We start from the raw sequence: 26,721 nt of genomic DNA on the forward strand, positions 1-26,721 counted from the left end.
CCCCGATATTCGATCCGATATCGATACCGGAAGTGTAATTTCCCGCCAAAAAAACAATTTAAATGCAGTGGCATTCTTGCTCTTGGAGAGTCATCTATTGAATTTTGTAGAAAAAAAGTATTACGTCATGTACATGTATTATTAACCTTTTTAGACATTAGTGCATTAGTGGAAGATGCATATTAATAGTATAACTTTAATAAAAAGGAGCTATTCTTTACTTTTTTCTCTCGAGGAAAATAATGAGGAAAAATATAATTAAATAATTGTAAGTATCGATATTTTAGCTAAGGAGATCGATACTCAAAAATAAGCAGTCTGGATCGATATATCGATATGTTGGTATCGATCCACCCATCCCTATTATTTAGTACACAACTAAGGATACACGCACACACAACCCACTATTCGTGATAACCGTAAACTTCAACCCTGTGGAATTGACAACACTTGGTAAAGGTGATCACTTCATATACTTATTTCGTCAGTACAGCATTCTAAATAAAACTTCGTTGAACGTCTGCTTTAAAGATTAGCGAAACAAGCTAACGGAAGTGGCATTTGTCGGCTAGCAAAGCTGCAGTATCGTTAGCACAAACATCCCCTTCAATTCAGTGCTTAGCCTGTTCTTTTTAAAACACTTTTACTGACAATACCCAGTTTATACTCGTGTATAATATAAGGCGAATCTGTAAAAACCTCGCTTACATCCGCTCAATCTTTATCGCTTGATTATTTTACAATGTTACAACAGAATCACTGTTCTAACTAAATGAGGCCATTCTTAATTCACATTTCAAGTATTGTTTAAAGAGTTAAGCTTAATATATAAAAACATATTACAAAGTGGCTTCCTCATAGTTTTGAATGTGGTATTGTAGAAATATTGATGAATCAAGACTCCTTTGCATTCCGAATCTTGAATTCCGGTAACTAGGTGAATTAAATGTTCATTCACATAATCTCCTTATTGGTGATTTATTGCTGCTTTGTTATTGGAAGACTGGAATTATTTATAGCTACATTTCCACTTAAAAAGTCAAGTTTTAGTTCTTGGTAGATTTGATATGTTCAAAGCTTCAGATTTCCATTGCAGAGGTTTCTTTACGGTACTAGCTTTCCTCCCAATAGGGTCTTGGCTGTAGAAGTTGTACAGTATTATTTATGACCATTTTTAATGAATGGAGTCGTAATTTTGACAGTAATGTGTCGAGTAAAAAAAAAAAAGGGAAATTATTTGATCGCTTCGTCCCTGCAGGAGTATCCTAAGAGCAAAATTGAGTCTATGACTGTTCCCCAGGTGTGATGGAAAGACCAGCATGATTGTCGTGGCCCTGCCATCATGACAGAGTGCTTCCTGCCACCCAGCAGCAGCCCCGCCGAGCAGCGGCGAGCTGAGCACCCGGGTGGCGTGGCGCGCACCCCCAGCTCCGAGGAGATCAGCCCCACCAAGTTTCCTGGGTTGTACCGCACCGGTGACCCATCGGCACCGCACGATGGTCTCCACCATGAGGCGCCTGACGCATACGTGTCAGATGATGACAAAGAGCACAGCAAGAAGAAGAACAAATTTAAGAAGAAGGAGAAGCGCAGTAAGTGGCAAAAATGGTCATCGAATTGCTATGTGTATATGTTAAACTGATATACTGATTGACAATTGTTGTGGCACATTAAAGGGCACTTTAGTTATTGTTTTGATTGGCTGTGAAAGTGTGTTATTGTTTCCAACTTTAATTATAATTTGACATAATTAGGAGAATATTTTGATGTATTGTTTAATCTGTATGTATTATTTATGTCATGCTTAGTGTGTACATTTACTGTTAGTTTTCCTCAGTGGGCAACATCCTCTTTTCCAGAGAGGTTTTTCGATAGGGTAACCACGGCAACGTCAAGCGAGCGGTCATTTGTTTTTGGCTTTGGCGTCCAAACATGTCGGACAGTTTGGGGACGCTCTCGCCCGTTCATCAACTTTTTGTTTTTGAAACCTGCTGGCCTAAGTGAACTTTGATTGTTTTTTTAAGACTATAAATATAATTAGGGAGGTTAAGGCACAAGAGAGTTGTTCTACTGACCTCTTTTTTCCAAGCATCCTTCCTCCCTCCCTCCCTTCCTGTTTCTCATGTAGAACAACTAACCAGGGCTATCTCTCCCTCTCGCTTGCAACCCAGCGGAAGGATATGCCGCCTTCCAGGAGGACAGCTCAGCAGATGAGGCCGAGAGCCCGTCCAAGATGAAGCGCTCCAAGGGCATCCACGTATTTAAGAAACCCAGCTTCTCTAAGAAGAAGGAGAAGGACTTCAAGGTGAAGGAGAAGGGTCCCAAGGAAGTCAAAGACAAGAAGTCCAAGGACCTGACGGCTGCCGATGTGGTCAAACAGTGGAAGGAGAAAAAGAAGAAGAAGAAGCCCACCGTCGCTGGCACCCCTGCCGGTGAGGTAGAAACATTGCCAGCAGAGATGCCTGCCTTCAGGCCCATCTTCGGTGTCCCCCTTGCGGAGGCAGTGAAGCGGACCGCGCTATACGATGGCATCCAGCTTCCCGCAATCTTCAGGGAGTGTGTGGACTACATCGAGAACTACGGCATGAAGTGTGAGGGCATCTATCGGGTCTCAGGTATGCTAACACCATGAGTAGGGTAGTAAGATATTTGACTGGAGTTTTGTAATAGCGGACAGAAAGAACAAAAAACAACACTTGCTGACATTCGTTTTCATCAGGTATGAAGTCCAAGGTGGACGAGCTGAAGGCGGCATACGACCGGGAGGAGTGTCCGTGCCTGGAGGAGTACGATCCTCACACGGTGGCCAGCCTGCTCAAGCAATACTTGCGCGAGCTGCCCGACAATCTGCTGGGCCGAGACCTGCCGCAGCGCTTCGAGGATGCGTGCGGGCGGCAGGGGGAAGCGGACAAGGTGAGCGAGTTCCAGCGGCTGCTGGCCGAAGCGCCGCCCGAGAGCCGCCTCTTGCTCGGTTGGCTGATCACCCACATGGATCACGTCATCGCCAAGGAGGCCGACACCAAGATGAACATCCAGAATATCTCCATCGTGCTCAACCCTACCATACAGGTGGCTGTCACTTTTTGCATATCGTTGAGTTTTTTTTTTTAATCAAATAGCTCATCTAATAGTAGCAGTTTTCAGTAAATAAACCCTCTTCCCCCTCACCATTCTTTCAGATCGGCAACAGAGTCCTCTACATGTTTTTCACGCACGTTAAGGATCTGTTTGGTGACGTGGTCTTAAGGCAGGCAGTGCGTCCACTGCGCTGGTCCAACATGGCCACCATGCCGGCTTTGCCCGAGACTCAGGATAGCATCAAGGAGGAGATCAGGCGGCAGGTGAGAAGATGCATAAATGTTCATTTCTCGTCTGTTGATTGGCTGACCTTAGTCTTTTTTGAGAATTCATGGCGAGACGTCACTAGAAATAGCTAGCTAGCTAAAATATCTAGAAATGATGAAAATTGGAGTCAATTTAACGGTGCGCTTTGCCACTGAGAGTTTTACCTGCTACTCCAGCCTTTGTCAAAGTTGTCACTATTTCCTTGTGTGATGTGAAATAAATAAAGGAAGTGGTCCGAGCTGTGACAATCCAACGCAGCCTGGGTTTTATAGGCAGCGTGTCTTTGCTGTCTTGTAGGAGTTCCTGCTCAACTGTCTGCACAGAGACCTGCAGGCTGGCGTGAAGGACTTGTCCAAAGAGGAGCGACTTTGGGAGGTCCAGAGAATCCTCACCGCTCTCAAGCGTAAACTGAGGGAGGCCAAGCGACAAGTAAGAGAAGCTCACTTTCAAACGTCACTGCCGAGGGTGACCCGCTTGTGCGACGCTTCAGGAATGCGAGACTAAGATCGCCCAGGAGATCGCCAGCCTGTCCAAGGAAGACGTTTCCAAAGAAGAGATGACCGAGAATGAGGAGGAAGTTGTTAACCTTTTACTGACACAGGTGAGTGAGTGCCTTGCCACCTTGGGCAACATTTTCAACCGATACTTCACTCACCAGATGAATAAGCAGGATGTTTGAATGAAGTGTATTTCATCTTTTTGCTCTCGTCTAAAATTATGAATCAAATGTATCCACATGTGTGGTCAGGAAAATGAGATCCTGACAGAGCAGGAGGAGTTAATTTCCCTGGAGCAAGTATTGCGCCGACAGATTGCCGCAGAGAAGGAGGAGATTGAGAGGCTGCGAGCGGAGATCGCGGATATCCAGAGGTAGGACGGTGACCGCAATTTCCTCACGTCGTAGCAACTACGTAGAGCCCTAATATTCCTCTCCAGTCGTCAGCAGGGCCGCAGCGAGACCGAGGAGTATTCGTCCGAGAGTGAGAGCGAAAGCGAGGATGAAGAGGAGTTGCAGATGATCCTGGAGGACCTTCAGAAGCAAAATGAGGAACTGGAGGTAAGCAGGAGGGAAAGAAATGCCTTGAAAGTAAATTCAAGCCATCATTTTGGGAGATGTCAACAAATCTCATGATGCTTAAGTCAAGTGTCCATGTTAACTCCACACGTTTTTTTCATGCCACCATACGTAGAGGGAGAAAATAATTTTAGGACCAGATCGACTTAGGATTGTCACTAGTTTAAGATGCTCACATGACATGGTGGTTGTCGCCACGGTAACGCTGTAACTTTTGCGTCACAGAACAAGAACACCCACTTGAACCAGGCCATCCACGAGGAGCAGGAGGCCATCTTGGAGCTGCGGGTCCAGCTGCGCTTGCTCCAGGGCCACAAGCTGCAGCATGAGCTTGCAGCGCAGCCACCGCCTACGGCGCCAGAGCAAACCCACACGACCGAGCAGCCGAGCCCGGAGGCCCGAGGTGGCGGCGGCGAGGAGCAAGCCAAAGTTTCCGACAGCAACGGTAGCAGTACAGCCACCGCTGCCCCCGTTGTGGCACCCGCCGGAAAGACGGTGAAGGATCCTCCCAAGCCGTCGCCCAGCAAAGACAGGCGGGACGGCAACATGTGAGGCAAAGTTGAAAGAACGGTCTTCACTTACATACCATATGTAGTTTGTGCGTCAATGCTTTATCTTACGTGAGTGACTTATTGGCCAAATCATTACAGATCTGGAAAGACCTTGCCCTGGCATTTAATAATAATGTGAGTCAATCAAGTTTGTTGACAATTTTGACCAAATAATTACAAATCTGGAAAGGCTTTGAGGAGGCCTTTTGTATGACACTTGAGATGATAAAAAGGCTTGTGAATTTAATTTTGAACCTGCTTGGTCAATTTTGACATTTTCAAGGAAGTATTAACATTTGTTTGTCATTACTTCGTTTTACAGCGAGCGCATTGAACTACAGATCTGGAAAGACCTTGTCATAGTCTTTGTAGTGTGTCACTGAAGTTTCTTGCAAATTGATTTTTGACCTGGTTAATTGTGAATTTTATTGACTAATTAATTACAGAGCTGGAAAAGTCTCCCAGATGTTTGAGGCAGACATTTGTGGCTTGAACTGGTTAGTAACGTCTGACAGGTTGTTGTTTTTTTCAACCTGAAAACGAAATGTTTTCATCTTTGCGTCATCTTACATAAACATTATGACTAAATAATTCTTGGAAGCGCACGCTGATTCTCTTAACATGTGTGAGTCCATAAGGCTTGTTGCAATTTTTTTTTTTTTTTTTTTTTAATACAGATTTAGAAGCGCTCATTAACACAAAACTTCGGCCTATGGGTCATGAAGGTTTGATGAGTCTAAAATTAACCAAGAGGCCCACAAATACTCTGAGACGGACGCTCATGTCATATATTTTGCCGTGTCACATATTTTCTTAAATTCATGTCAACAGTACACTGTGCCAAAATGAAGACTGATTTAATAAAAGAAAACCTCTTTGAATACATATGATGGCTCAAAATATTTAAATCAAAGATATACCTAGATTGAAAAAAAAAAGCTTTCTGGTAATATATTGTAGATAAATGGCTGGAAGGAGTGTTACTGTGCAATCATCTCCATGGGATGATAAGTGGTTCAAAAGATGGATGGATGTCTTTCTCATGTCTTTTTTTTTTTTTTTTTTTACAATCTAGTATTCGCTTCTGGCTTGGTTGTGACATTTCATATTTTCCATTTACATTTTATTCCCCCTCGCTAATTGTTTTATACATGCATTAATGGACTTGTATGCTTGCATCTGGTCTCATGATCGTGTTACTATTAAAACCTCCTGTGACTGAAACACTGATATGCTGTGAGGAATAAAGAAAGCATCCATTCTGAGTGACTTGTTCGATATCTATCCAAATATGGCCAAAGAAGTTTGTTTTAACTCTTTTCCGCCTGGCATTACCTAACTAGAAATGTGCAATTTAGTGCTTCATACTCTTTCCTGCTCCATATTTTTTACATTACACTATCAAAACCTATTTTTAACCAGTGATGACATTAGGTGCCTTTCAAATGTATCTTTTGATGCTGATTTAAAAGAAATGGCTTCACTTTTTTGTCCTAATACATCAGGTTTTTGAAAATTGTCATTCTTTTGTTTTTAAGTATGACCACTGAAAGCTTCCACAGTATAGACGACCATACATTATAAATTACAGCTATGCTATTTCAGAAATATTTCATCGGTTGCTGAACCTCGCCCTTAAATTTTATATTGTATTGTTATGGAAACGAGGGCTACGGAAGAGGATTAGGACATTTGAGCTAGATTGAACACAAGGGTAAATAGCGCCCACTGGTGGTTCTTTCAAAGATATCCACATCAATCTACATACTTAAAACAATTTAATACAGTAAAAGCAGTGTGGTGGAGTAGCAGTGAATACGCATACACGTTTTTAATACATTTGTTATGTTCTGAATAATACAAATAAATAAATAATAAATCGATTTGTTAGCTCTGCGCATTCGCAAGTCAGTCCGTCGTCAGGCATTGTTAATCGAGCGACGAATCGCTCATGCATCCAGCAGCGGTCGTCCCATCTGTTTATTGACCATCGGGACCCAACGTCAACCCTCGGGATGTTCTTGTCCTCCTTGGCTCGATCTGCGGTCTCTCAGACTGTGCGTAAGAGAAATATTTTGCCACTTTACGCGTATTTGTGGCTATTTTAGTCTCGCGCTAAGCTTGACTCCTCACAAGGGCAAAGCGGTGGAAGGCCGCTTAGCTAACAGCTAACGAAAGCGTGCTAGCCGGTTGATTTTGCGAGGGGATACTTGTTTAAATCTTTACTGTCAATATTAATTAATGAAACAATAACTCAAGATGTTCGTTCTCTTCTTCTCAGGTGAGGTGTCTTCATCGATCTGCTGCTCGCGCAGGAGCTGGGGGCATCTTTGTGGTGAGTCAAGGGCTCGAGCTGGATTTGTAAATAACATCTGAACGTAATACGTTCACTTCTACGTTATTCCCAAAATTTGTTTCCATAAAAAAAAATGTTGCCGTGGTAAAACCTCTAACCGTACAGATTCAATTTTTAATGAACAAACCAGCACGATTAGTTTTACTTCAGAACTAACATAATAGAGATTGATACAAATAGGTCCATTTCTCTACTTCGATCACGTTCCACAAATTCAATATTAATCACAGTACCGTGTTAAGACCAATGTTGACACAAGATTGAAGAAGTCGAATTGAGCTGCACTTGAAGTGATTCTTTGGCGTACCAGAAGAGGGACCTCGCGTGCCATTCGTGCGAATTGTGGCAGTTTTGAGAAAAAGGAAAGGAAAAAAGCCACCTGTGGCGTTAATCGGTTGTCATGCCCACCGTTGACATCGCCATATTCTCTCGCCGAGGGGATGATAATGGAAGGTTGTTATCTCCGAGCAAATTCCCAAAAGGTTGCAAATTTCCACTGGGATCTTGCTGCCCGCCTGCGAGATGGAAAGGACGCAATGGAAACATACCACGGTTGCGCTGTCCCTTGACAGTGACGCCTCCGCAAAACGTTTGTCTTGTTCTACTTGTCTAAAATAAAAATGCATGAATCTGTGAATTGTGGGCAATAATTAGGAAGAAATCCAGCGGCATGGAACAGATTGCGTTCCACTCTGGAGGTGGTGCCGCACTTTTGCAGTTTTTAAACAAATGCATCATCTTCTCTCCTGATCATCTTTTCAGCACAGAGACACGCCGGACAACAATGCCGACACGCCGTTCGAGTTCACCGAGGAGAATAAAAAGGTAACCGCTTCCAACTTGTAACGTTTTTCCTTCCTACTGAAATGTCATGTGTGCCACTACTTCTGCATTTCATCAAAGTTACTTCACCCAAACAGCTGCGAGAACATAACGTTCGTATTCACATTACTTTAGTACAGCTGAATTTATCGGTCGTCTCCATTTGTGTTGTCATCTTCTGACATCTTTTGTTTTGTCCACAGAGAATTGAAGCTATCATTTCCATGTACCCCATTGGCCACAAGCAAGCAGCCACCATCCCCGTGTTGGATTTGGCCCAGAGGCAACATGGATGGCTCCCCGTCAGCGTCATGAACAAGGCAAGTTTTGCCGTCACGGGTCATGAGAGAGAAAGGCAAAACAAAAGGGAAGACGCTTTGACCAGCGTCGGTTGTGTCTGCCAGGTGGCTGAGGTCCTGGAAGTCGCTCCCATGAGAGTGTACGAGGTGGCCACCTTCTATACCATGTTCCTGCGCCAGCCCGTGGGCAAGTACTTCATCCAGATCTGCACCACCACGCCGTGCATGCTGTGCAACTCGGACAGCATCCTGGAGGCCATCAAGAACAAGCTAGGTGAGGAGGACAGACGCCTATCGACAGCGCGCACTTCATGAACACCGGCCCGAGTGGATTTTTTATGCACGGGAACATACCGAGGGGAAAGAGAGCCACAGCACTGATGCACTTTTCAGAGGTTTTATTCAACACAGTGAGAACAGTAAAACACAAAAGAACTGCTGTCGCCCACAGCTTGCATGCAGACACGCCGAGACGCACACTCGCCGAAGCTCGAGCTGACCCAGTCAAGCATTTTTCACTCAATAGTTGGTGTGCGTTGTTCACAGGTATCAAGGTGGGCGAGACGACGGCGGACAAGATGTTCACGCTCATCGAAGTGGAATGCCTCGGCGCTTGTGTCAACGCGCCCATGGTGCAGATCAATGACAACTACTACGTGAGTGCCGCATCCATTCACAAGTTGCTGGTTTAGTAATTATGCTCACCTTGGTAACTACACAATGGCTTGTATCTCAGAAAACCTGAAAATGTTTGTCCCCCTAGGAGGACCTTACCCCAAAAGACATGGAGGACATAATTGATGAGCTCAGAGCAGGCAGAGTCCCGCTACCAGGGCCCAGGTAAAATCCAAACTCATTTTAGCTTATCCATGAACCCCGACTGACTGAGCTCAATTATTTATATTTGCATTTCCTGATGCAGAAGTGGCCGTTTCTCCTGCGAGCCTGCCGGCGGACTGACCTCATTGACAGAACCTCCTAAAGGGCCCGGCTTTGGTGTGAGGCCGGACCTGTAGTAGACATGCTGATTCGTTGTCCAAAAGTAGTATATGTAAATAAATTCAATGACTGTACCTGGTCTGTTTTATTTCAGCTCCAACAGCCTATCCTTTGCTAACTACTTTGTTGCCTTCCTACCTTTCTGTCTTCCTTCTTAACCCAAATTGGGTTGTTTTTAACCCAGCAATTTTAAGGGTGTTTATTTGCCTTCTCCAGACCGGGTTGCTCAAAATTCATCATCTGCCTTCCTTTCATTCATCCCACTGTCATTGTTCTTGAAGTTATTTGCCATTATTCACTGAGCCTGCAATTAAAAGGTGTACAGTACACCAAGTGAATGGAAACAGCCACCTTTGACAAATCCAAACAAAAACGCATGACTGAAGGGGAGCCATTGCGCATGCTGAGCGCCTCTTGTCACACACGCACCACTTTCAACATTGGCCCCGGTGGCGCTCTCGTGTCTCGCAGGGGATAGGTGCCTCCCCTCCCCATCTTCCCCTTTTCCGTCCGTTGCCAAAGCCTGCTCTGCAACATGTCATAAGGGCCTCCGCACATGCGCAACATTGCATAAATAAGAGCCTCTGCGCATGTGCGTGATGCAAATGTCACTGCGCAACACACATGGAACACATGGCTTGAGGGTCTTTTGATGGAAGCATGGTGGCTTTTGGTAAAACATGCGAGGGGTAATTTCAAGGACTTTTCATAATACATTTCTTCCAGAAGGTTCTCCATTATAACACGATGACGTCAATGCTCTTGCTTTCTCCCCCCTCCCCACTCGGAAAACGGACACAACGCCCTTAAAGGTAGCACGACAACAGCATGGTGGTTATTCTTACCAGCCCAACGTTTTACGCCGAGTAAACACGGTTACATGCCCTTCACGCGTACTGTCGGAACTGACCCGCCGTCAAAAACACCATAGAGGACGGGGGCCAGCAGCCAACACGCAGCCATGGCAGGAGAGACTTTTCAGCTCGACGAGAAGCTGGGGCCGCGTCACATGGTCTCTCGAACACCAATCGGAGGGGCCCGCTTGAGTCACGTGTCTCCCACGACCCAATCAGACGGGCCGCTGGCGTGTTTATGCTGGTCTTTTCTCGTCTGGTATGGAGGGAGGAAGAGCGAACTGGCTGCGATGTTTTCAAAAGGCAACGATGAACGTCACACTGCCGTAGGCAACGGTTTACGTCCGAGCATTTCCCCCTTTTGGAAGCGGGGGCGGGTTGGGCTGGGGGGGGACGAATAACTGTTTCACGTCAAGCCACCCACGGATGAGACGACGGCGGTCAACGTAGAAGGTAAGGCTTGTTTATCCCCCCGGACGGCAAGGCGAAATCGTGCTAGTTACTGTTAGCCCCCGTGTGAGCGCCAAGCTAAATTGACGTACGTACGGGGGAACGTCTTTTCATGTCCTCTGACGTAGGGCTGCCACGTATGGTCATTTGTATTCATTAGCACCTTACCCTAACTTGAGGGTCGGATATCTACGTCGGGCGTGGAAGAGCTTAAATGTCTCCCCAATTGGGTAGAAGAAGTCGTGGAGCTAGCTCAGATAGCTTCCTAGCTGGGGACGAGAAGAGGGAGGAGGGATTGGGAGGGGAAGGGGGGGGGGGGTACACTGGTGAGGATCTGCGGTGGTGCTGGGGGCTTTTGTCTCGCTGTGCTGGGCTTGTTTTGCCCTCATGTTTGACACAATAAAACCGTAATGGACCATGTAGTAACATGCTAACTGTATCCAGATTGTTATTACTCATTGTAATGTCAATTCAGTGGACATTTTAAGGATTAGGAGCATAACCCCGCACTTGTGTTTAGGGTGGGCGCCGATCTATTGACAAAATGGCAAATGAAATGTCCTTTTAAATCCTTTACCATACACCATTAAATAACAGGAGTGTGATTTTGAATAGCCAGATCCTCCTTCCCAGTCACTCAGTCCAGCCTGACATGCTGGGGGGTGTGTTGCCTGCCTCCTAATACAAAAGGCGCCCGACTGTCTTCTTTACATGGCGACTACTCACACAAAACGTCTGCCTGCACTCTAAACTGTCACTTTAGGAGCCATAAAAATGCTCAAACCACCAAGGCTGTAGGAAGGGCTCGGCAACACGGCAATGTGAATTGGTTCTGCCGTGCTGATAGAAAAAGCAAATGACAATCACATTATTCAAAACAAATTGTCTGGGGTTTGCTTTATTTCTCCAGATACCAAGCAAGCTTCAGAACAGATTTCCTTTTGGCACAATGTTGTTGTCAAAGCATACATGACAGTCACTTTCAGAAATTAAATAAAATTGTACATATTTATCAAATTATTATCGTAAAATGAAGCATCTGACATGCACCGTGACTTCGGCAAAATATTTAGGCCTTGGAAGCACATACCTCGGGTCCAATGAGCCCAATACGTAGCTAAATAATTTGGCATTTGCAAAACTTGGAACTAAGGAAGCTGCAAAAAAAATCATAAAACTGATTCATCACCCAGCATTGTGTACTATGTTTATGGCACGAAAATAACGAATTAAATGTGCAATAGCTGACACCCCCCCCCCCCCCCCCCCCCCGAAAAAAATTGTCGGTATATTGATCCTGCTACAGTAGCATTACGCTAATCGGTAACTACAAGGTTTTCCCTTTTCCTCTTTTCTGGAATATCAGGTGCTGGTTCGAACCTTCCTCCTGTGTGTGTATACGCTATAACCTGGATGCCATACAAGGATAATATAGCCGCCAGACCGTAAGCCTCTTAAATTGGAGAATAGGCCGATGACCAAGGGACAATTATATAAGGGTCGGCACTACAGAGGGCAAATGGTTTCATTGCCAAAAGGCACGTTTTGTTGAGTAAATAAGCATTTCTTCTTCACGTTAGGTGTCAAATTGCTTCACTTGCAAATCATCATTACTATGATTTGAATCATCAAGTCATATCTTGGTTTTTATTGATTTGTCTTTTTTCCTCCTTTTGAAAAGCACCTGCAAAATTTGAATATCGATTCTGATTCGTGAACCTCGTTGTCCCCTTTTTTTAGCCCCTGGCCGTGCTTTGGCACACAGAGGGTTTTTAAATGGTAACCTTCGTCAGACCCCAATGACGTCACCATTTTGCTCAAATACATTTAGGAAGTTGCACGGCGCCTCTCGTGAAAGCAGCAGAGCGCATGCCGAGACGGAGTCAGCATGCAGCTGTGCGGAGAGGCCGAGCCTGTGCATCGGCGCGGGAGGAGCGGAACCATTACGCAACACGGACTCACTCGTAGGGCTCACCGGCGGCCGAACGTGCGGCGCAGAGCGTGTCGTACCTCGTCGTGTGAAATGCCGAAGCCACGCAGACGTGTTGCCATGCCTTGATCATTTGACAGACTGCGTGGAGAAAAGAGCATTGCGGCACCGGGCGGACGAGAAAGCGACTAAAATCAAAAGCGGTAACGAGCAAATCTCGGACTTCTTCGGACGGATGAAGTGGCTTTAAATGCTCTGCCGTAGGACTCGCAAATATTTCCCCCGATACGTGAGCCCCCCTCGCATCCCACGGCTACATCCTAACCTTTTACTCTAATGCCCAACTTGCCCCCCCCCCCTTTTTTTTAACCCATAATCGCCACCAAAGGCATCATTGTTCTTGTCCACCGCTTGCATATCTGAGCATTAACCTACATTCTCACTCGCCTTTTTTCACAACGGAATCGTCACTTATGTATTAAGAGTTTCACAAACCCAGAAATGAAAGGGAAGTTTAAGCACTCAATTCAGCACCCATATTTTTATTGGTGAAGGGAAAAAAACTTGGCGGTTATTTCCTATGTTTTGTCAGTGTAAAAACCTCCATCTCCCATCCGCGTCACATGTGTATCTGAACAAAAGGCCCGGTTTGATGTTAAAGAGGCTAATGTGCTAATTGTAGTGTGAAGCTGTCGTAGTAGTAACCATTTGAAATGTTATCGCAGTTAATTGGCGAGGCGCTTTTATCACTATTTGGCCAGGGCGGAGGTGCGTATTGTCCTCCCATGTGCTGTTTAATCACGTATGTTGTCCGAGGCCAATTCCTTTGTGTCGTCTTGACAGCGCGCCTCGTGAAAAGGCACACATTTTAAAGCGGCGTTGGCCCGAAGCCCCGAGTAGCGTCACGCCGTAGGAGCGTCTTTGTTGCGGCCCCGGCCCCTCTCGCTCTCGTCTGGCGTAATCGGGCTTTTTTTTTTTTTTGCGCCTGCCTTTGTCCTGCTCCTCATTAGAGAGTCAGTGGTGGAGGAGGGGGCGGCGACCGGGAATAGATGCGCAACCCGCCCCCTCTGCACCCTTACACCATCATTTAGCCTGTCGCCATACAAGGCAAAAACCATGTGACGGTTGTCGCAGCCAGCACGCCACGCCCCCCCCCTCGTGTTGTCGTCACTATCGCGATATTCCGTCTGCGAGGCCGCCGCCGCGATGCTTTTCCTTTGTGCCGCCGTGTCGTCGGCGCTGCTGCGGCTGCTCGTCCCTCCGCTGCGTGTCAGGCCCCCGCTGCTATTCTTAGCCCTCGTCCCGTGCCGCAGTCGCAAGATCAGGTTACTACACTAGAAGCGCTTTTCATGCAGCCGTCGGCAGGCCACCCTCCCAGCGTGGCGCCACACAGCGCAGCTTCTCTCTTTTTCTTCCTTTATCTCCGCCAAGGGCGCCGCTCAAGGCTGTCATAGTGACCGGCGTTCACATCTCACCGTACAAAGCTTAAAATCCAAATATTGCAGCTTCACTCCAGGACACAGCGGTCAGTGCCTTCATGTTTGAGATCCGGTCCCATTCTTGGGTCCTTCTACCCAGGCGGCAGTTGAATGAGCTCGCACCTTCACCATCGCATTGTGCCCGCTTATAACAGATATTTACTTATACAGATGCCATTTGTGAGAACTTGCACAACCCATTCAAGATCCGACTACGTTACACAAATCCTCTGCATTTTGGCCCGTGACCCGATGTGGCCTTCGTAAGAGCAGAGAGCCCGTGTGGCCTGTTCACACGCTTCATTTGTGTGCTCGATGGTCATTTCAAACGGCCACCGCGCCAAGATCATTTTGTCCGTGTGAACCGTGTCCAGGTTCGGCGTTTTCTTTCCTTCAAGCAGACCCGGATTACTGCGCTTCATTTACTGGCCACAGTTACTTTTTTTCCTTTGTCTTTTATCTTTTGCTTTGATGGCTTTTATCTTGAGCACTTTCTGGCTTTCTTTGTGGCGCCGTTGTGTGGCAGCCTTATGAGAGCCTGTTGAGTTGCGCTCATGCCATTTGTGCGTCTTTTGTATACCCACTCTGTTGTATGAATACTGCTGGGGCCTGAATTTACCCACCCCTGGGGATCAATAAATACCGTTTTTTTCCGTGTATAGTGCGCAATATTTTACTAATTTATTGTCCTAAAATCTGGGGTGCGTATTATACATGGGTACAAAGAAAAAAAAAAAAAAAATTTTTTTTTTTTTTTTTTTTAAATAAAGTCATGGTACAACAAAACCAACAACAGGACTGACCGACAAAGTCGTGGAACAAAAAGACAGGGTGACATTACCAAAGACAGGAACAGAATGACAGTAACACATGCAATGATCCAACGGTGAGCGAGGGGCAGACAGGACTTAAATACAAAACACGTTACATCGATTGAGGTGACACAGGAAGAGCGGGGTGACACGAACAGAAACTATGGCAACCTAGACACATAGCAAAACTGGGGACGAGACATGACAAATCTCCCCCGAAATAAAACTCACCTTTCTTCTTGTTTGTTGTCAATCGCGCATCGCATTCAGCCATCCTGCCCAACACACTTAGTAGAATTCATAATTGACGACACATCGTTTGATGCGATGGTGCAATCCTCGATGGTGTGTTATTGTCAAATATTGTTTGTTTTTTAATCTCCATCGCGGACCGGACGTCATACGGAGGCCGCCATTACAGATGCGCAGAACGGTTGCGCAAGACACGTCAGCTATATAAAGAGCGAGAGTTCAGTTCTCCACCTATTAGTTTCAATTCACAGTTTAATTAGCAGTTTCAATCAGCAAATAACAAAATGCGTATTACAGGTAATATTTTATTTCACAACACTTTGCCTTGTTCCTTTCGTCTCTGCTGTTCACTTCAAACACGCTCCATGCGACCGCAATGCTCTCGTATCAGACAAGGCTTGCTCGATCACCTGCTCGTTTGCTGTCTCACAATGTACCCTACACAAATCCGAAACATTTGTTGCGGCTCCGAGTCACGACGAGGGGCAAGTTTTGGTTTCCAAGGTTGTTTTTATTCCTCTTCAACGTCTCTCCCATACAGAGCCGCCTTTTTCACGTCCGCAGCCCATGCGCGCACGGAGCGCGGTGGTGCGTTTAGGGGCAGTCGGAGAAATCAACGCCAACAAAAAAAATGACATCCAGCCTAGTTAAGACCATACCAAAGACTTTAAAAATGGGACCCATTGCCTCCCTGCGTGTGTGACGATCTTTGGGACTTAAAAAAAAAAAAAAAATTAAAAAAAAATTAAAAAAAATTCATAAAAATTGGGTGCGTATTATACATGGGTACAAGCTTTTTTCCAGCATCAGCATGCCATTGTTAGGGGTGCGTACTATACATGGGGGCGCACTATACATGGAAAAAAACGGTATTCAATCAATCAATCAATCAATCAATCATGTAACTTTTGGGTACCTTTGACCAAAATGCATTTCCTGCCCTTTGGTTTCAGGTGCACGATGAACCCGCTGGGCTGGAGCTGTCTGGGCTAGTCGGGTGCCACACCATGGCCAAACCCGGTAGCGACAGAGATGGCGCCATGGTGGAAAAGCAAGCGGGGAAGAAGGTAGTACGCTCTTCTGAGTTTGAAGTGCACAACGACTTGTAGCCTTAAATGTCAGACATTCATTTGCTGGCAACATTAAAACGTCACTGGCGTATTTATAGCCACCGCCATGAAATTCAACACGCCGTATCCCTTAATTATTGCCTTCTGTTTTGCCGCACATTCCATATGTCACGACTTTTTTCCTCCCGCAGTCGACGGTCCCCGCTTCGGCTCGCCTGCGCGTGCGTCTTTCTTTTCCGAAAACTCACGGGGTAACCTCGACTTTGTTTGGGAGGGGGCGCTCGGAAAAGTCTTGCGTCAGCGTTTATTTTGGAGGCAAATGTTTGGTGACATTTTGCACGGATCCTGTCAACCTGCCAGAGCAGAGGTGCTGTTGAAAGCAAGATTAGATAAAGGATATGGGTGACTTACTTTTCAAAGTAAGTCAAGAGATGGAAAAGCTCATTGCAGTTATTGCCCATCGTAAAAAAATAAATAAATAAATATATATATGTATATCAGAGTGTCTTGGGAAATTTTCCAATTCCACTCGCATTGATCCAGAGGGAAAAGAGAAAAAAGAATGATTTGGTGTGCAGCTGATTGAAGAGTGACATGTTTTTTCAATTCTGCCTTTCCAACAGTGCAAAGACAAGTTGTCCCCATTCACCAAGACGCCCAAGCTGGACCGGAGCGAGTTGCTGGCAAAGGAAGGCAAAGTCAAGTCTTCCATGAAGCGCAAGCTCTCCTTCACAAACAGTCCGCCCCGGACCACCACGGACGAGCGAGACTCGGACACCGGTAACCACTCCTTACTTAGGCTGCCGTGTGACCTCAGATTGTCTCCCTAGTTTGAGCTTCGTCGCCATTTGTTTTCTTTACCGGCCGTGATAGAAAGTCAAAATGAGCAATGGGTATGCTTTAAGTTAAGAATAACACTTAAGAGTCATTAGAGACAGCGAGGGAGCTCCTAAATTCCGGAGGTCCTTAAAGGCACCGTATGTCTGGCTGCCAGAGAGTGAGAACAAAGAGGGCTTGATTTGTTTTTGTAGTTGAACTCAACGTCTGCGTGGCTCTCAGAACCTTGCGGTATCTTTTTTTGAAATGTTGTATTGCTGCGAGCTGTGTGAGAAAATGCTGCAAATGTCGCAGGCAGCCTTTCTTAAAATAGGTAAAAGGCCAATCGACCGCAAAGTTTTATGACATTATCCGTCATTGTGATTGAGGTTGTCATCCCACCGCCATAAATACTCCCTGCGTTCATTTTCAATCCTGCAACTGTGTCCAGCTGTTTTCTTCTTTTGTCCACGTATGAGGTTTGAGGGCCGGCGGTCGTAAACGGCTCCGACGTGGACACGCCGTTGTTCTGCTTTTTTTTTTTTTTTTTCCTTGCTCTTTTGTTTTTTTTTTAATGAGGATGGGAGATTCTCAGAAAGGAGGGACTCTTTTTTTTTTTTTGCTTCCATATGGATGCAAAGTAGAGTCTCTCATGGAGTCTTTTTCTTTAGCCCGTTTGCAGCATGTTTGGTTTTGATGGAAACGCTGCAATTACAGTGAAGTGCGCCACGGGCGTTTTACAACGCTTCGCTTTCATCTTCCCCGGAGGCAGACGCTTGGTAAAAACGTGGACGGCGCCTCGCGGGCTGATGATGAGATTTCTCAGAACCGCTCATGGGATCTCATTCACTCCATTAGCGCAATGATGTTTTGGTTGTCTTTTAACGCGGAGGTCAAACATGGACTACGACCCAAGCTGGTCATCGCTCAAATGGTGTGCATAAATAAAAATGACCTGAGTAGATTACTAGTCACTTACTAAGGCTGTGTAATTCTGCCCCATTTTTGAATAATTTTGCAACGCCATTACTTTAAGAAATGAAGGTCAGTCAGTCCGAAAGATTTTGAGAACTATGAAGGAAGGTGTCCCCAGGTACAGTCATAAAAAAAAAACTGGCTCCCATCAGAACAGTCCCAGGTCTTATCCGAGTTAGCGGCCTTAGAAAGCACAAGTTAGCGGCACCACAGACTGGAGCTCACCTAAATGCTTCACAGAGCTCAAGTGGCACACGCATCTCAACATCAACCGTTGGGAGGCGGAGCTGCGCCCATCTCTGCTCTATGGTCCGACCGCTGCAAGGAAACGGTGTCGACGCGAGGAAGACAACAACAAAAGGAAGTGAATAACTTGTGCCAAGAAACGCAAACAATGGAAAGTAGACCGCTGGAAATCCGTTCTTCCAAATGGGAAATTGTTGGCTCTCGTCGCCTCGAAAAAGGTGAGCGGACGGTTCCCGCGGTGATGTACGGAGGACTCGGTGCAAGGTCGTGGGGATGCTTTCCAAATCCAAGGCACACGCAAACGTTTGACCGCGACTGTAAATGACATTTGGATGGCAGCCGTTGAAAATGGGAACATCACGGAGGGATGTTGTCCGCTGCGTCGCTGCCGCGCGCCGCCATGACTCATACATAATGTGTGTACGTGAGCAGGGCGAGCGTTTTAACGTGGTGCTTTCCCACGATGCTTTGCACCACAGATGAGTCAGACCCAGGCCAGTCCGCTGAGACCTGGGGTGAGAGATTAGCGGCCCCTTGCCGGACATACGCAGGTAATCATGCCGCTAATTATGCCGCCGCCGCTGCTGCAGCAGCAGCAGAGTCTTTTTTTCTATCCCCCTTTTTCCGCCTCGCCCGCCTGCCGCAAACACACAAGCTCGTGCGTGTGTTCACCCCGCATCTGCCCATGCATGCGTGCGGGGAGGTGGGCAGCCTTTTTTTTTTTTACCTCATACTTGTAATCTGCCTGTAGATACAAGGTGGAGGGCCTGTTGTCAACACAGCCATCTCTGCCTTTGTAAAGTCTAATGTGGTGTCTTGCTTTTGTTTGACAGATAAGGATGGACCAGATAAGAAGAAAGTGAAAAAGGAGGCCGGGGGCAAGAAGTCGCAAGCTCCCAACCTTTTGTTTGGCTACCCGCTGTCCGAGCGTAAGCAGATGGCTCTGCTCATGCAAATGACGGCCAACAGTCCAGGTCTGTGCACTCGTGGAGTTGAAGCAGAAAAAAAAAAAAATTCTCTGGAGTACCACTTTCCTTCAATTACACCGTCTAAGCTGTCAATCGGTCTGCCCATCAAAGATTCCACGCCCAGCCACCCCTCGCAGACCACGCCGGTGCCCAAGAAGGTTCCCAGCAGCGCCTCGTCGCGGCAGAAGGACAAGGTCAACAAGCGCAACGAGCGTGGTGAGACGGCGCTGCACATGGCCGCCATACGGGGTGACGCCAAGCAAGTCAAGGAGCTCATCAGCTTGGGAGCTGACGTCAACGTCAAGGACTTTGCAGGTGGGACCCCAATGGCAAACTTGAGCAATGAGGGGGGGGGCAGAATTTGTTTGCTATTTTGGTTTCATTTGTCCCAAAAATAAATGTTTTGGTCTGTCGAGCAGGCTGGACCCCGCTTCACGAAGCTTGTAACTTGGGTTACTACGACGTGGCGAAGGTGCTAATCGCAGCCGGCGCTGAGGTGAACACGCAGGGTCTGGACGACGACACGCCTCTCCACGACGCGTCCAGCAGCGGCCATAAAGACGTAGGTCCTGCGCCAATCATTTGCCCAGATGGCGTTTACTGTGGATTCATTGCGCATCCCGCCATTCTGGTCCAGATTGTGAAGCTGCTCCTGCGCCACGGCGGAGACGCCTTCCAGGCCAACAAGCGCGGTGAGCGGCCGGTGGACGTGGCCGACTCGGAGGAGCTGGAGCGGCTGTTGAAAGGAGAGGCAGCGCTCTCCGAGCAGGATGACAGCTCCTCGGGTGAGGAAAAGACTTCGCTACGGTGCAAAATAGTGAAGGCCGCTCACGTTGATCCCATTTGTTGATCCCATCGCAGACTCTGAGGATTTGCCATCCGTCAACCCGTCCAGCGTGGACGACTCTGACGCAGAGAAGGACTCTGACGCTAAAGCTAAGTCGTCGTCGTCGTGCATCCCGGACCTGGACGAGTACGAGTTCAAGGACGAGGAAGAGGAGGAAGACCTGAGTAAAGTGCTCAATGACCGACATATCCTGCGGCGAGAATTGCGGCAGAGGGAGAAGGAAGACAAAGAGCACGCCGCTGTGGCCGGGAAGCAGAGCGCCAAGGGGGAAGCCAAGTCCAAGAAGCCCAAGATCCCTCGGCTGCACTGCAGCTCAGACTCATCCAGCGACGAGCGGGAGAGCCTCCCCGACAGGAGGAACTCGCCCACCTGCTCGCAGAGTTCGGAGGGCATCAAGGTAAAAAAAGACAGCGGCGAGCAGAAAGACAAGGGCAAATTCAAGAGGAAGAACAAAAGCCAGAATAAAAACAAAGAAAACCAAGAGGACGGGAAGGAGAACAGCAAGACGCTGGTCCTCCAGCTGGCCGCCGCTGCGGAGAGCGCGGACAAGGGGCGCGAGGAGGACTCCTTCAAGATGTCCTTCAGCCCCAAAGACGACTCGTCGGTGCACCTCTTCCACTTGTCGGCCATCAAGTCACCCAAACTCAACCACGGCCTGGCCGACAAGCACGCGGCGCCGCTCAAGCAGGAGAACAGCTCGTGTCCCACCGACGCCATCAAGTACAACCACTACTCGGACGTGGACTTCTCCACGGAAAGCTCCGGCGCCAAGGCCCACAAGCACAAGGAGAAGAGCAAGCACCACCAGCGTGACGGGGAGCGCGACGACGCCCGCGCCAGCCCGGGCCCGCTCGCCGGCGTTGAGGGCGGCGCCGCCGCGCGCAAGACGGAGCTGGATGTCAAAGCGGCCAAGAAGCACAAAGTCAAACATAAGGAGAAAGACAAACACCGGAGAGAGTACGAGGCCGAGTGTAGCCGTCACAGGCAGAAGGAGGTCAGGAGAGACGGCCACAGGAATCTGGAGTTTGACAGAGAGTTCTGGAAGGAGAACTTCTTCAAAAGCGACGAGGCGGAAGACACGGCGGCTACGAAACGCCAAGCGGAGGAGCATTGCTCCCTCCAGAGGATGTGCGGCGACGGCAAGGAGGACAAGAGCGCCAAGGAGAAACATTCCAGTGGCAAAGACAAGCGGCCGAGGGACGAGCGTGACAAGGAGAAGGCGGTGAAAAAAGAGCGCAGGGAAGAGAGGACCCGAGAGCGCGACGACAGAGCAAGCGAGCGCATTCCAGATGCCGAGAGCAACCAAAGTATGAAAGAAGAGACGGAGGAGACGGCCATAACTCTCGCTGCCGATCAGGAACATCTGGAGCCCGCGCGGGACAAACCAGACAAGCGGCTCCCGGGAAAAGAGAAGGAAGTGGAAAAAATGGAGAAAAGGCATCCGGACAAGGAAAAAAAGCTCAAGTCGGAGCACGCCAGCAGAGCTGAGCCGCAGAGTCAGTTGGAGCGCTGGAAGGAAAAAGAGCGAGCCGGGCCCGCTTCCGCCCACTTCCCGGGCGATAAACTCAAGTCTCTGTCCGCCGCCAAGAAGCACGAAGACGGCCGAAAAAGTCGAGACAAGCGCTCCGATACGGATCACAGAGAAAAGGACCGCGCGAGTTACGACAAGAAGAAGCCGTCGGAGAAAAGCTCAGATCACGGCAGATCCGATCGCTCCAAGGACTGTGAGCGAAAAAGAAAAGACAAGCTTAAAGATGGGACGCTTTCCTCCACTTCCAATCTGAAATCACTTCTGGAGGAGAAGAAGTCTTATCTCTCTGAAAGTGGCAAGTCCTCGTTCACAAAATCCAAAGAAGAGGCAGCCGGGAGGATGCCGGAGAAGGATCGGGACCGGAGGGAGCGAGACAGAGATTCGGACAGGCACAAAGACAAGGAGCGCCACAAGGACCGTTCCCAGCAGAGCAAGGCTAACAAAGTCAAGCCCAGCGAGACGGAAGGTGAAAAGGCCAAGCTCAAACCCCCCGCCGCCGCCGGAACCCGAGACACCAGGCCCAAAGAGAAGCGCCTGGTCAACGATGACCTGATGCAGACCAGCTTTGAGCGAATGCTGAGCCTCAAGGACCAAGAGATTGAGCAGTGGCACCGCAAGCACCTGGAGAAGATTAAACAGAAGGAAAGGGAGAGGCTCAAACTGAGGTCTCTGCCGGACCCTGCCAAGCCCAGGCCCAAGGACCGGACTAAGACGGACACGTGCTTCAGCAAAGAGCTCCTGCGCTCCAAAAGCTCCGAAGCTTCTGACGCCCACTGCAGAGAGAAAGCCCAGAAGGACGTCTCCGCTCTCAGGGCTGTGTCCCTAGACGGAAAAAGCCTGCCCTCCATCGGCGCCAAGGTCATGTCCGCAGTTGAGAACTGCCTGAGCAGATCCCCACGACCCGAGGGTGAGCACTGCAGCCTCATGTCCAGGTCCGTGTCCCTGCTTTCGGTCGCCAGCTCCGAGGACTCCTGCCAGGCGGCCACCTTGACCCCTAAGCACGCGGAGTACGACTCGGACGTGAACTTGGAGCCGGCCGACACGCAGCCCGCCTTCCTGCAGTCCTCCCTGGTCATCCAGGCCGCCAGATTGCCGGCCGCTCTGGACAAGGACTGCAGCTTTCTTCCGGATGCGCACCGGCCGACGCTTCCCGCCAGACACGAATCGCCGTACCTCAGGGCCATCCTGGACGAGGACGCCAACGTGTCCACTGAAACCGGGGCGACAGACAGTCCACCGAAACCCCACGCAGAGGCTCCGAGAACAAGGGAGACGTCAACAGAAAGAGAAGAGGTGAGCGTCAGCCAACCGTGTTCAAACGCAGAGTCGCTCGCAGAGTGTAAAGATTCAGCTGGCGGCTCCTCACCCAACAGAGAGCCTCCAAGTCTCACTCTCTGCGGTAGTCCTGCACCAGAACTTTCTGATGCCGCTGTCCCGAGGGACATCCCCTGTCTGGAAAGTCCGACTTCACAACCGGAAGCGACCAACAGGGACTTTGACCTGGCATCTCTGTCGCTAGAACCGCCGGAGCTCACCAACCCTGAAAGCCTCCAGCCCGTGGAGCCTGTCCTCGTGAGCATACTGCCGGTGGACTCTTCTTCTTCAGGCCCGCTTGCGGATCAGAATGAAACAAACACCAACGCGGATGGTGCAGAACACCTTAGTGCCGAAATTGTCCCTGAGAGCGTCAAGATGGAGGTGACGGAAAGTCCAGTACCCTCCACCAGCACCACCAAACCTCAGGCAAGCTTCGAGTTTAAATGTCTGCAAGAGAATCTGGATCCCAGACCTCCGGTTGTAGTCACTCCAATGGAGATGTCGGACGACGAGTCCAGCGCGACAAAGGATCAAGAGATGTGCGATGCACAGAAGTCTGAAAACCAAGTTCCAAGTTCTTCACTGGAAGAGCAGCTGACTACAGAGTTATCCTCTGAGTTATACATGGAGGCGACCCCCTCGGACCGGAAAACCGAGTCCTCGTATGAAGACTCCACTCTGGCCGCCATCCAACCGGCAGGCCACAGTGACCTGAGTAGCAGCAGCTGTAGCAGCAGCGGCAGCTGCATGAGCGGCGGCGGCAGCACAAGCGGCGGCAGCAGCAGCAGCAACACCTCGGGCAGTTCGTCTCCCCAGTCCGCAGAACCAGAGTCGGACTGCTGCGGCACCAAGCTCCGCTCCTCGGAAGAGGAAGCGGACCTGCACTTATCGCACCCGCGTAAAAGGAAGATGCCCAAGCCGCCTTCCTGCCAGCCGGGTCCGGCCCCGGCGCAGGAACTCGAACGGGAGAGCAGCGAAGCCGTGCAGCAGCAGCAGTCGCTCGCCGCCATCGTGGCCTCGGTCAAGCTGGAGGAGATCGAGCCCTACCAGACAGAGCGCGCCAACCCATACTACGAGTTCCTGCACATTCGGAGGAAGATCGAAGAGAAACGCAAGGTGCTGTGTAGCGTGGCGCCGCAGCCGCCGCAGTACTACGACGAGTACGTCACCTTCAACGGCTCCTACCTCCTGGATGGGAACCCGCTCAGCAAGCTGTGCATCCCCACGGTAAGTCCGCACAAACGCCGCTAAATGCAGACCTTGAGTTGAAAGCAAGCAAATGTCCCGGACAGATAACTCCGCCTCCCTCACTACCCGAGCAACTGAAGGAGATGTTCAAGCAGCAGGAGGTGGTCCGCATGAAACTGCGCCTGCAGCACAGCATCGAGAGGGTGAGGCGGCCGGCGGCATACACTCGCGCTTTCCAGCCACCTTCGTTGCTCTTTTTCGCCAAGTCGGTGGTCGCACACGATCCGTCGAGTCTCGCGAGATCCGCCCACGTCACGCTGCGGTTGTTTCTTCTCTCTGCGCTCTTAAAGGAGAAGCTGATCGTGTCCAACGAGCAGGAAGTCCTGCGCGTGCACTATCGGGCGGCGAGGACGCTGGCCAATCAGACGCTGCCGTTCAGCGCCTGCACCGTGCTGCTGGACGCCGAAGTCTACAACATGCCCCAAGACGTCCAGGTGCGAACCGCCGGAGCCACCGGGTCGAGCGGCGGCCCGCTTGACGCGAGCGTGTCTCCGTTGCAGAGCGACGACGGCAAAACGTCGGTGAGGGACCGATTCAACGCCAGGCAGTTCATGTCCTGGCTGCAAGATGTCGACGACAAGTTTGACAAGCTCAAGGTCAGTCGCCATGTCCAGACTGGAAAAGTCATGCTTGGTGACTTATATTTATTTCTAGTGATTGTAAATACTGAAAAATGAAATTTGCCTTGTGTATTTCCCAGACGTGCCTGCTGATGCGGCAACAGCATGAGGCGGCGGCGCTCAACGCCGTGCAGCGGCTGGAGTGGCAGCTCAAGCTCCAGGAGCTCGAGCCGGCCACTTACAAGTCCACCGGTATCTTCGAGATTTCCGAGTTCTACATCCCGCTGGTGGAGGTCAACGACGACTTTGACCTCACGCCCATATGAGCCGAGCTGGCAGCGGCAAAATGCTCGACCGGCGCGGCGAGGAGCATTTGGGACTCCCCCGGCCGCTACGCGAGACCCAAAGGCCAGCAGGAGGGGGGGGCGCCGAATAGGACGCTGAAGTCGACAGCACCACCATCGCGTCGTGTTAAGCAGGGTCACTTAAAAACGCGCACACGTCAAAGTTGTGTGGATAATTATGTGTACAGATTGTGCTCTTAATTTTTTTTAACTTATTTTCTACATACAAGAACTTGTGCATTTGTACATAGCAAAAAAATGGTGTAATTATTCTTATTGTTTAAGAAGCGCTGTACAAAACCAACCCAACAAACAAGTACTAGATATTTTGATTGTAAACGTCTCCTGTTTTAATGGACCAAAGTGTTTGTTGTTTTCGGCGTGTTTTCCTCTTTGTCTGTGACGTCCTCGTGTGCTTTTTCTCTGGCTTTTTTCATTTCTGTTTTTACTCCTTACACCAGTGGTTCTTTACCTTTTTCCTTGTTCCCACCCCAATCAATTCACCAACCAGTTCTTGCACCCCTAACCCTAAATAATTATAATAATAATAATTGGTTTACTTTACAGCTATAAGGCTAAATTAGCATTATCCCTAATGCCAATTAACACAATGACTTCTTGATTTCCAGAATTTTTCACTTTTTTCGGTTAGCTGACCATTATCCCCGAAAAAATTTAAATTTCCCCCAGGGTATCCTCGCACCCCCGGTTAAGAACCACTGCCTTACACAATTTGACACTGTGCATGCCTTTTTCGCCGCCCCAATCTTTTTTTCTTCCCATATGTACTCACCTTGTGTGTGTTTGTGCGCGTGCGTGCCATCCCACGTGTGCGTTCGAGTCCATAGAGGAGAGTGAGGGTGTTTTAAAAAGAAGACAAAACAGTTTCAACGTGAGATCACAGCAAGAAGCTATTTTTTCAACATAATGCCTTTTGATGAACGATAGTTCTAAAAAATGTCTATTTTGATATTTACTTGTTACAAGACCTGTACATACTTGTAATATATAATTGAATAAATTTTATTTGTTGTGAAACTGAAGTTTGGTTGTGCTGTGATTTTCCTTTTTTTTTCGGGAAGCTTTTTTAACCAACCTTTAAGAGAGAATACAGAAAAATCTTGAATCAAAATTGGAATGAAGTATTTTTATATAGATATAGATATATATGTTCAAATGTTTTTATGGAAAAATAGATGAAGAGGAAAATAATGATATTTAGTTTCAATATTTTTAAATTATTCTTACTGTTTTAGGTAGAAATCAGTTATGAAGTATTTCTGGAATTATCCTGTAAAATTTCATTTACAATATGGAATGAATGGGGACATTTTTAAAATGCGTATTTTTATATTCACTTGCGTGCATACTTTTATTGTGATCTAAACATTTAATAATTATAATATATCCTAATTTAAAATAGCTATTTTATAAATGAAAATCCGAGTTGACGTCTAGTCAATTTGCAGTAAACGTTTTCGCCAGCAGGAGGCGCGCAAAGCTCGGTACTGAATTATGGCATGACTCGTATTATAAATTGGAAATAAAATAACAATATACATTATATAAAATACAC

General features: G+C 48.3%; 3 protein-coding genes across 7 annotated transcripts; all 3 read left to right on the forward strand.

The window, feature by feature from the left end:
• Nucleotides 1-338: 338 nt before the first annotated feature.
• Nucleotides 339-6,236, forward strand: ralbp1 (ralA binding protein 1). Of its 2 annotated transcripts, none has more exons than XM_061295788.1 (10): nucleotides 339-459; nucleotides 1,301-1,592; nucleotides 2,172-2,615; nucleotides 2,720-3,069; nucleotides 3,180-3,341; nucleotides 3,643-3,774; nucleotides 3,836-3,946; nucleotides 4,094-4,215; nucleotides 4,282-4,402; nucleotides 4,646-6,236. In XM_061295788.1, the coding sequence occupies exons 2-10, from the start codon at nucleotides 1,343-1,345 to the stop codon at nucleotides 4,970-4,972; spliced, it is 2,019 nt and encodes a 672-aa protein (XP_061151772.1). In that variant the 5' UTR covers nucleotides 339-459; nucleotides 1,301-1,342; the 3' UTR covers nucleotides 4,973-6,236. The 2 variants fall into 2 exon arrangements, with proteins under 2 accessions (XP_061151772.1, XP_061151773.1); XM_061295789.1 differs by having other exon boundaries at nucleotides 349-453.
• A 635-nt stretch (nucleotides 6,237-6,871) lies between these two features.
• Nucleotides 6,872-9,521, forward strand: ndufv2 (NADH:ubiquinone oxidoreductase core subunit V2). The gene is made up of 8 exons (XM_061294738.1): nucleotides 6,872-7,028; nucleotides 7,253-7,306; nucleotides 8,090-8,152; nucleotides 8,353-8,469; nucleotides 8,554-8,722; nucleotides 8,995-9,104; nucleotides 9,212-9,288; nucleotides 9,371-9,521. The coding sequence occupies exons 1-8, from the start codon at nucleotides 6,987-6,989 to the stop codon at nucleotides 9,462-9,464; spliced, it is 726 nt and encodes a 241-aa protein (XP_061150722.1). The 5' UTR covers nucleotides 6,872-6,986; the 3' UTR covers nucleotides 9,465-9,521.
• Nucleotides 9,522-10,093: 572 nt separating this feature from the next.
• On the forward strand, nucleotides 10,094-26,188 carry ankrd12 (ankyrin repeat domain 12). 4 transcript variants are annotated; one of them, XM_061294735.1, is made up of 13 exons: nucleotides 10,096-10,754; nucleotides 16,177-16,290; nucleotides 16,917-17,073; nucleotides 18,810-18,881; nucleotides 19,164-19,304; nucleotides 19,410-19,613; nucleotides 19,718-19,860; nucleotides 19,936-20,083; nucleotides 20,160-24,220; nucleotides 24,286-24,384; nucleotides 24,532-24,675; nucleotides 24,742-24,837; nucleotides 24,942-26,188. In XM_061294735.1, the coding sequence occupies exons 2-13, from the start codon at nucleotides 16,231-16,233 to the stop codon at nucleotides 25,125-25,127; spliced, it is 5,511 nt and encodes a 1,836-aa protein (XP_061150719.1). In that variant the 5' UTR covers nucleotides 10,096-10,754; nucleotides 16,177-16,230; the 3' UTR covers nucleotides 25,128-26,188. The 4 variants fall into 4 exon arrangements, with proteins under 4 accessions (XP_061150718.1, XP_061150720.1, XP_061150719.1 ...); XM_061294734.1 differs by having other exon boundaries at nucleotides 10,094-10,754; nucleotides 24,532-24,837; XM_061294737.1 differs by lacking the exon at nucleotides 18,810-18,881 and having other exon boundaries at nucleotides 10,097-10,754.
• The last annotated feature ends 533 nt before the right edge of the window (nucleotides 26,189-26,721 follow it).

The sequence above is a fragment of the Syngnathus typhle genome, linkage group LG13 (genome assembly GCF_033458585.1).
Source record: "Syngnathus typhle isolate RoL2023-S1 ecotype Sweden linkage group LG13, RoL_Styp_1.0, whole genome shotgun sequence".
NCBI lineage: Eukaryota > Metazoa > Chordata > Actinopteri > Syngnathiformes > Syngnathidae > Syngnathus > Syngnathus typhle.

What these genes read in the sequence shown, in the direction of transcription:
- ndufv2 (XM_061294738.1), top strand. Translation starts at nt 6,987, where the DNA reads ATGTTCTTGTCCTCCTTGGCTCGATCTGCGGTCTCTCAGACT. An exon ending in GAGCTGGGGGCATCTTTGTG is followed by an intron (nt 7,307 to 8,089) that starts GTGAGTCAAGGG and finishes TCATCTTTTCAG; the next exon opens with CACAGAGACACGCCGGACAA. An exon ending in TCACCGAGGAGAATAAAAAG is followed by an intron (nt 8,153 to 8,352) that starts GTAACCGCTTCC and finishes TTTTGTCCACAG; the next exon opens with AGAATTGAAGCTATCATTTC.
- ankrd12 (XM_061294734.1), top strand. Translation starts at nt 16,231, where the DNA reads ATGGCCAAACCCGGTAGCGACAGAGATGGCGCCATGGTGGAAAAGCAA. An exon ending in AAAAGCAAGCGGGGAAGAAG is followed by an intron (nt 16,291 to 16,916) that starts GTAGTACGCTCT and finishes CCTTTCCAACAG; the next exon opens with TGCAAAGACAAGTTGTCCCC. An exon ending in CAACGTCAAGGACTTTGCAG is followed by an intron (nt 19,614 to 19,717) that starts GTGGGACCCCAA and finishes TCTGTCGAGCAG; the next exon opens with GCTGGACCCCGCTTCACGAA.
- ralbp1 (XM_061295788.1), top strand. Translation starts at nt 1,343, where the DNA reads ATGACAGAGTGCTTCCTGCCACCCAGCAGCAGCCCCGCCGAGCAGCGG. An exon ending in GGGCATCTATCGGGTCTCAG is followed by an intron (nt 2,616 to 2,719) that starts GTATGCTAACAC and finishes CGTTTTCATCAG; the next exon opens with GTATGAAGTCCAAGGTGGAC. An exon ending in TGAGGGAGGCCAAGCGACAA is followed by an intron (nt 3,775 to 3,835) that starts GTAAGAGAAGCT and finishes GCGACGCTTCAG; the next exon opens with GAATGCGAGACTAAGATCGC.